The sequence below is a fragment of the Elephantulus edwardii genome, unplaced genomic scaffold, assembly GCF_000299155.1.
Source record: "Elephantulus edwardii isolate Elephantulus edwardi_28Jun2011 unplaced genomic scaffold, EleEdw1.0 scaffold00360, whole genome shotgun sequence".
Classification (NCBI taxonomy): domain Eukaryota; kingdom Metazoa; phylum Chordata; class Mammalia; order Macroscelidea; family Macroscelididae; genus Elephantulus; species Elephantulus edwardii.
Genome location: NW_006400110.1, coordinates 962910 through 972261, shown reverse-complemented (window position 1 = coordinate 972261; position 9352 = coordinate 962910). Strand labels below are relative to the sequence as shown.

The 9352-nt window shown below is 38.5% G+C and overlaps 1 protein-coding gene and 1 pseudogene across 1 annotated transcript in view; both read right to left on the bottom strand.

The window, feature by feature from the left end:
* LOC102853992 (UPF0704 protein C6orf165 homolog) overlaps nucleotides 1-4585 on the bottom strand; it is a 119461-nt gene extending 114876 nt beyond the window's left edge. The window contains exons 1-4 of the mRNA XM_006902039.1: nucleotides 4478-4585; nucleotides 3801-3884; nucleotides 1214-1304; nucleotides 2-148 (exon numbers count right to left, since the gene is read on the bottom strand). Coding sequence (XP_006902101.1) covers nucleotides 2-148; nucleotides 1214-1304; nucleotides 3801-3884; nucleotides 4478-4585 — 430 coding nt within the window. The remainder of the gene's footprint in view (nucleotide 1; nucleotides 149-1213; nucleotides 1305-3800; nucleotides 3885-4477) is intronic.
* A 1701-nt stretch (nucleotides 4586-6286) lies between these two features.
* Nucleotides 6287-6826, bottom strand: LOC102853586 (annotated as a pseudogene).
* Nucleotides 6827-9352: the final 2526 nt, after the last annotated feature.

The window sequence follows — 9352 nt, the reverse complement described above, 5'->3', positions numbered from 1 at the left end:
AGTCCAGACCGTAGTAAAATATAGCTGACAATCTTCCGATAGAGGCTTTCCAATTCTTCCCTAGCATATGATCTGTTGTCTGTAATTTCTCTGCTAATAGGGCCTAATCTGGACTCTAGAACTCGATGATGTTCTTCAAGAAATTCCTCTAAAGTTGGGAAAGGTTAGTGTTGCACATAATGGATACTTAGAATCCTGCTCATTTAAGAAAGTAGGACCAAAGCAAAAGTTGTTCAGAGAAAAGCTGTATTACTGCATGAAAAGAAATATTTTTCCAAGATGTAATATCCAAAATAAAAATTAAGATTAATCAACAAGTAACCTTTAAAAATGGGTAAAGGAAAGGGGAAAGATCTGATGTGTAAAACAATGTATACAAATTTTGTAAGTAAACCAGTATTTAAATAAATAAATATATACATACATACATACATAAGTCAATGGAAAAGATGTACAGTAATTGAAAGGATTTATTTTTTCAAAACATAGGATACTTTAAATAGACAATCTAAACAGTAAACTATCAGAGAGCTGAAACTTCCCAACCGAGTAGAATATATATGTGTATGTGTAGTGTAGACATAGATTTATATGTGAATATACATAGTGTAGATGTATACGCACACTAAATATAAGAACATATAGGATATGTGGCCTACTGGTAAGAAGTTGAGCTGCAATTCCAAAGATAAGTGTTTCAAATCCACCAGATACTCTGCTGGAGAAGGATGGACAATCTACTCCCATGTAATTCACTGCTTCTGAAAACCCACTGGAGGGTCAGCTATGGGTCACTTCTGACTCAGTGGTAAACAACAACAACAACAAATATATGCAATGTATCTATTCTTCCACAAATATGTGCACAGGCACACCTCAGCAATGTTATGGGTTCAGGTCTAGACAGCCACAATAAAGCAAACATCATAATAAAGCAAGTCAGGTGGATTTTTTTGTTTTCCAGTGCATATAAAAATTATGTTTATATTATGTTATTGTTGTTGTTGATTGCCATCGAGTCGAGTACGACTCATAGTGACTCTATGAACAAAAGACCTAATGGATATTGGTGGTTTTCTCATTTAGTATATCAAACATTATTATATTTTTCAAAGTTAGAAAATATTTAAAAATACTGCCTCGCAAAACTGTTATTAAAAATATGCAACATAAAATCTTTTTAAAAAATCATCAATGGGTAGATACGTGTTACCTCGACTTGTATAATTCATATCAAAGTAGACCTGCATCTTAATGGTGTCCAGGGATGGATTTTTACAATCCAATAGTCGAGTCACACATAGCTAGAAAAGAAGAGTCCATGAATGTGTCTACTTACATTTCCTGAAATACTCAGAAGGATTTGCCAGTTATTTTCTAAAGTAAAAGGACACATCAAAACAGTGGTTGTGATATCCACCAGCAGCTCCTTTATTCTTATTTCTTACTGAGAACTTTATAGTTTCCTCAACCAACAATATTTATTTACATATTAAACGAAGAGTTATTTCTCCCAGGTTAACTAATACCATCATGCCCAAGAGATGAAGTTAAATTGAAGGCAGGAAATATACTTTGTAGTTTGTGCAGTCTAAATGTGGTCAAATGCTCCACAGATTGTAATGCTACCTAGAAGTCTTCCAGAATTCTTCATTGCTATTTTATTTGACACCTGAACAGCACTATTTCCTTGCAGATGGCAGAAGTCACCTACTTTTTAAAAAAGCTGCTGTAACAATCCTACCAAAATCATAAAATTTTTAGAATTAGCCCGCTGGACTCTGTTTAGATTATCTCAATTTTGCTGGCAACCTCCAAAGCATCAGAGTCAGGAGCAAGTTGAGCACAGGCCTTCTCTCCATCAGTTCTAATCAACGTGTTGACCTTAGCCACATCAATGTCATAGAGGTTTCCTTTAAAAATTGATATTTTAATGAAAGTTTACAGAAAACATGGATTTCCATTCATTCATTGTTGCACATTTCCCTCCCTACCACCCATCCCCAGTTCGCTTTTCTCTTTTAAAAGATTCTTTCATTGGTGCACAATTTCCTCCCTCCCCCCACCTCTCAGTCCACTTTGCTATGCACTTCCTATTCTGGACTGTTGTCCTGCAAGTAATAGCTAATCATAGATTTCTTTTAGACAGTTCTTTCCCTCATTTTTTTCCAATGCAGTGTACATTATTTATCTTCTCTTTTCTTAGTTTCCTTCCAAATCCCACATCAGCTCTGTTTTATAACAATGGCATTATGGAGTACTTGTCTTTTTGTGACTGACACATTTCACTCAGCATAATGTCCTCCATGGTCATCCATTTTATATAATAATTTACGAGTTCCTTGTTTATCCAGTGCTGCATAATAATCCATTGTGTGAATATATCACAGCTTCTCTGTACATTCATTTTGTTGATGGACAATTGGGTTGCTTCCATCTCTTTGCTATTGTGAACAACACAGCAATAAACATGGTGTGCATATATCTGTTTGGGTGGCAGTTCTGATTTCTTTAGGGTATATTCCTAGTAGTGGAATTGCTGTGTCAAATGGTATTTCTATTTCCAACTTTTTGAGAAAACATCATACTGCCTTCCAGAGTGGCTGCATTATTTTACACTCCCATTAACAGAGAATAAGGGTTCCAATTTCTCCACAACCTCTCCAACATTTGTTTTTTGCTGCTCTGTTGAACTTTGCTATTGTTACCGGGGAGAGATGATATCTCATAGCTGTTTTGAGTCACAGAGCTTATTTACAGCTTATTTATTTGGTGCTTGTTAGCTTTGACATCCACAATGAACTCAAGCATGTTATCTCTTATCTTCTTCATGGCTGACTCAGTGGTCAGGGGAAAATTGATGATGGCATAGTGATCAAGCTTGTTTCTCCTGGGGTGCTCTTCAGGGAGTATTTTGGCTGCCTTTGGAGTTTTAGTGTACTTAGGCTGCCAGAAGGTGGGTGACGTGTGGGTCTCCTCTTTTTGTGTGGCTGTAGGTGCCCTTCAGGACTGCCTCCTTGGCCTTTAATGCCTTTGCTTTGGCTTCCGTTTAGGTAGGGACAGGGCCTTCCTTCTTCACTTCTGGCATACAATGGTTCCAAAGCTCTTCTCGTGGTCTGTTTCCTCTTTCTCTCTCTCTCTCCACCTATCTGTCTCATAACATAGATGGCTCACTTAACTTCTTTGCTCTCCTTGTCCTTTTATTCAGGTGGTCAACCTGAATTGCTGTCTATTTTCTTTGCCATCTTACCCATTAGGGTTCATATACTGCAGCTGGCAGCCACATTAGTAACATCACTTGTCTGCCCACCTTCTCCATCAGGGCCTTGACTTCCTGACATGACATGTGGGGAAGGGGAGCTGGGACTCATACACCCACCTCCTCCAGCAGGGCCCTGACTTCCTAACACATGGGAAAGTGGGACTGGGAGTAGAAGGTTGTGTTGGCCTCTGCCCCTGGACTGTCCAAGCATAAGTACTGTTCTAAGATCAGACTTTACAAACAAAAGGCATCAACATGATTTGTAATTGGCATAAAAGAACACACATTTTTATTACTTGAATTATGATGTATTTTACTAGTTTATATACTTATGAGCTTGAATTTTCTCAGCTTATTTGGAGAGAAAAGAAAAGGAAAATTCTTTTTTACCATGAGATAAAAATACTCTTTGTCCCTCCTCTGAGACTTTCCAATGAGTCTGCCCAACATGACCATTCTTACAATCACAACTAATATAAAGCATGTATTTTGATTTGAGAATAATTAATTCCAAACTAAAGCACTGTTGGATAATCACCTTAACAAGTTTCTGCACATCACTTTTTATAAGGGTTCTATCCATATTAAAGCCATTACTTGGATCCAGAACAACAGCCTTCACCTGAAAGTAGTAAAAAGGAATTTATTAAATAATTTTATTATGTCATATTGTTATGAAATTTATTTAATATGTTGCCATTTTTAAATAGTTGCTGCTTACTCGGGGGGGGGGACTATTCAGCTATTTTTCATATTGTTCAACTCATCAGAACCTCTGTCAGAGGTTGGGGGGCAGGGAAGCAATGAACACAAAAATTGAAAACATTGTTAGAAAAATTACATGAAATAGTAGGTTGAAAGCAATGGTCGATTTTTGATTGAAGAATTATTTGTACAGCTTATTGTGTACTTATTGTGTATTGTTAACCAAAAGCATGAACAGAGAACATGCCAACAAATAATATTTAAAATAGCAAGCCAAAATACATGTTAAAACTTTTCTGTTCTGTTCTGAAACAGAATATGAATGTCTTTAAACCCCATCAAGATCTAAATCAGTCTCTATAAATGTAGAATGGACATGCTTTATAGACTTTAAAAAGACATCCTTCACTACCTTACTCCATAATCTTAATATGTTTTAAACTGAATAACAACTAATAAAACTTTACAAAATTCTATTTAAAATTTTGGAAAAAAGAGTAATTCTCTTACCATGAATGCAACCAAAGTTTCTGAAACCACTTCTCCCTGTGATGCACATTCTTGTTCTATTTCTCGAATGATATTCTTTATAACACTTTCTGCTTGTGTGGGAGGCATTTTTGCTAAATAAAACAATAACTGAATTTTAGAAATGAATATATTGCATTGTATCACTAATTTTCCCTATTTTTACATTTCTAAAAAGTCGTAATACTATTTATTAACGTAGTCCATGGGGAGCTGAGCTACTGACCCAAAGGCTGTACTTCGCTCGAAGTTAGAATCCATCACTCAGAGAGAGAAAGAAGGCAATCTCCTTAAGTGTGATTTATAGCCTTAGAGCCGTGCTGGAGGGTCAGCTGGGTGTCACAGCGATGAGTTTGAGTCTCAGTTCTTAGTACCTGGGTCTCTCCCAGGAAGCTAGTTGAACTGTCAACACAAAGGCAGGTGGTTCTAATCTAACAGCTGCTTTTCATGAAGGAGACAGGCAATTTCCTCCTGTTTGATTAACAGTCCCTGAAAACCTGTCTGGAGGTCAGTTTTGAGTAGGTTTCAACTAAATAGCGATGTGTGTGAAGTCTCTCCTGGAGGCAGCAGTCAAGAAATCAAGCCACATATAGTACTGGGGAAACTACTGCAAATGGTCCCTTTAAAGTGTTCAAAAGTCAAATGTCACTTTCTGGATGATAAAAGTATTGTCCTAGTATTTTAAAGCACTTCATATATACGTGAAAGATGGACAATGAATAAGGAAGGTTGAAAACCCAATACATTTGAATTATTGTATTGTGATGAATATTTGATACACAATTGACTGGCAGAAATACGAATAGATTTGTCTTGGAAGAAGGTGTAGTCAGAATGTTCCTTAGAAGCTGTGCATAACATACTTTGGTTTTTTGTTTGGGTTTTTTTTAAGGGGGGAAAATGTATTTTTATTAATCATTAGGAATAATCCATTATTTTAATGCATGGTGGGTGCTGGGGTGGGAGAGAAGAATGTGAAAGAACAATGAGAAGGGGGTGGGCCTCCCACTCTCACTCACAAACAGCACTGTGAAGGGAGAATAAGGAGAATGAGTGTCTTTTTTTTTTAGAATAACTTTTATTATATACTGGTTTACTTACAAAGTTAGTATACATTGTTTTTGTTGGGTTTTTTTTCCCCACATCAGATCTTTCCCATTTCCTTTACCTACCCCTCCCCTCTACCCATAAAATTGTGGGACCCTATGATTATCCCCTTGTCCATCCTCACCTCTCTATTATACTTCCTCCCTTAGATCTTAATACTCATTTTACTAGTTATCTTTCTATTTCTACAATAATGATCCTATATAGTATTTGTCCTTATGGGACTGCATTAACTCACTCAACATAATGCTCTCCAGTCCCTCCCAAGTTATGTAGTAACTTAAAAAACCATTGCTTCTGCATGCTGCATAGTATTACATCATGTAAATACACACAATTTCTCAATCCATTTGATTGGGGTTGGACATTTGGGCTGTTTCCATATTCTTGCAATGGTGAATAACACTGTTATGAACACTGGTATACAAATCTCTGTGTCTCAGTTCCAATTTTCTTGGGGTATATTCCAAGCAGTGTAATAGCTGAGTTTCACAAAATTTGTCTTCAGCTTTGTGAGGAAATGTCAAACTGTCTTCTAGAGTGGTTTTACAATCCCACCAAAAGTGTATAAGAGTTCCTATCTCTCCACATTCTCTCCAACATTTATTACTTGTGTCTTCTTAAACTTTGTCACTACTACTGGGGTATATCTCATTGGGGTTTTGATTTGCATCTCTCTTATTGCTAGTGATTTTGTGCTGCCTGGTAGGAGTGGAGGACAGACAGACCCCAGTCTTCCTCCACTTCCCATCAGTTTCCCATAGAGGCTTCTCCCACCTGTGAGAAAGCCTGTAGCCACTGCTTCACCACTTGCAAGCCATCTTCAACCATCACTCAGGGACTTCAGTGCTGCAGGAGTTTCAGCAGCAGGTCAATTCCTCAGCTGAACATAATGTCTTCAGGAACCATGGTAGTGATGATCTTATCCTTGGTTTTCTGGATCAGCAACACAGGGCTCTGGTACCAGCATAGTGTAGACTGCATTGTTAGATGGAAGTGTTGCCTCACAGTCCTGAGCACAAAGCCCCTTCAGCTGTCTGCCATGACTTTCAAGACAAAGGGCACTAGGTCATCAAAGGAGGCATTAAGGTTCACAGCACTGGTGTCTGCGTAGGACATGGTTGCCCAGGTTGCTATGAAGTCACCAATGGACCAAGCACAGATGACAATGTCCTGGCACTGGAAGCCCAGGAGGTGAATGGCAAACTGGATCACCATGTCCATGGCCCTAATATGCATTGGACAAGTAAGTAATCAGGAGAGACCAGTCTGGAGAAGGATATCATGTTTGTTAAAGTGTGTTAGTTTTCATCAAGTTGATTATGACTCTCAGGGTCCCTACGAATAACAGATATGAACTCTGTCCAATATGTGCCATCTGCATAATTTCTGACATACTTGAGGCCATTGCTGCCATTAGTGTGTCAATCCATCTGGTTGAGGTTCTTCCTCTCTTTGCCAACCTTTCTACCATAATGTTTCTTTCAACCTTTCTAAGCATGATGTCCCTTTCCAGAGAATAACCTCTCCTAGTAATATACAGAGTCAAGGAAAAAAAGAAAGACTTCAATAAGACAGACTGACAGTGTGACTATAACAATGAGCCTAAATACGGCAACAGTTGTCAGGTGGTGGCCGTACAGAGGGTTACCCTGACATATGGTGACTATCAGTCAGAAGCAACTTGATGGCAACTAACACCAACAGGTTTTCCCTGGTTCTCATTAGTGTTCTGTTTTGTTTTAAGTGAAGCACTTTAAGTGAAGGACAGAAAGTAGTTTCAAATGACTGAAATATTTCTTCTTGTTACTAACATAATGGAAATCACTGAAAGTATATGCATCTCATGTTTTTAAACTTTAAAAAGCTCTAAATAGTATTTTGGGGAAAATAACCAGAATTAGTGGCAAACTCAAACCCATTCTATATAGACGGCAAAGCACAGCTTTAAAGATAAGGAAATGCTTATCCTGCCATATCGACCAAATGACCTTTCATAATTATAAAAGAATTTTAGAAAAAAATTTTTGACATCTCTACCCAGCACCTGCATGAATCTAGTCAACTAAGTAACTACCTGACTTGAAAATATCTTGATATGTCCCAGACAGGTCTCTTGCCTGGACACTAGACTGTGGCACTGCTGAACAGAGGGGCCCTGCCCTTCAGGCTGGAGGCAACAGGTCCAAACGCTGGACCACTGAACATGTCTTAAGGACCTTATCCGGCTGTGGGAACATTCCTTCCAACTGTCTGGAAGCCCACTCAGGCATTGTCCTGGCAGTCCTGGCCTTGCTGCCTGGGCATCCTGCCTTCACCACCTGGAAGCCCAGCCCCACCACAGAGAAGTACTGTGCTGACTCCAAAAAGTCTCGCCTCCACACCTGGAATACCACCCCCTGAAATCCTGCGTGCACCACCAGGAGGTCCTGGACCAACCATCAGGAGGAACTGGTGCCACAACTTGGATGCCCCAATTCAATGCTTAGAGGATGACCTGCTGTCATCACTCTGAACTGCACCAGAGACATCAGTATCACAAGTGAACCCATTTCATTTCCTCTCCCCTCCCAAAGCATGAGCTGCCTTTAGCCCACAGCACCTTGGATTACCCTCACTGTGGCAGTTGTCTGACAGAGAAGGCTGCTAATTCACAGGCCTTTTCTCTCCCAAATGGAAGCAAGTCTTTCCCTTGAGTCAAAAGTTCAGAGAAACTCAGACAGGGTACCTAACCCACCAATCTCTGGAGCACTGACGTCAAACCAAAAGCCTGCTATCACCTCTGTCATGAAAAACTCTACCACAACAATGTCATGTAGGAAGCAAGCTACCTTACATCCTACACAAATCCAGATGAAACATCACCCTCAAGAAGTGACACAGTAGTAATGGATTTCCTGAAGCAAGAAACTCTGATGGAACTTTCTGACACAGACTTTAAAAGAAGAATGATTTAATATTTTCAGTGGGAGAAAAACAAACATGAAGAATAACAGGACACTGCACGCAAAAACTAAGAGAAGCTTTAAAAACAACAACAAACAAACAATCCAACACAACACAGATAAATGAGGCATTAGAGGCTCTAAAAAAAAAGAAACCACAATCCAAAAATATGAGGATCAAGGTTTCAGATGCTGTCAAAATAGTGGAGGGACACATGAACTGAGTTGAAGAGATGGAACACAGAACCAGTGAAACAGGAGATAGAATTGTCATCACAGATCTGTTAGAACAAAAAGCAGAATCAAAAAGAAGGAAAAAGAAGAAAACATAAGAATAACATCATCAAGAGGAATAACATGCTCATAATTGGAATCCCAGAACAGGAAGAAGTAAGTAAAGGCACTGAAAAAGTTGTGGAATAATTACTAGAAGAAAACTTCCCAGGCATAATGAAGAATGAGAGAAAATATATATATTAAAGAAGCTGAGAAAACACCATATAGAACAGACTCCCAAAAGAAAAACATAAAGGCATATCATAGTCAAATTTGCCAGAACCAAAGATAAGGAGAGAATTCAGAAAGCTACAAAAAGTACCTATAAAGGAGAGTAAAAAATATTAAGTGCCAATTTCTCAGTAGAAACCTTGGGAGCAAGAAGACAGAGGAATGACATATATTGAACACTCAAAGAACACAACTGTCAACCAAGAATCCCTAGCCCTAAGAGAGATGCAAATTAAAACAACTATGAGATATCATCTCACCCCAGTCAAAATAGCAAAATTTAACAGAACAGCAAGCA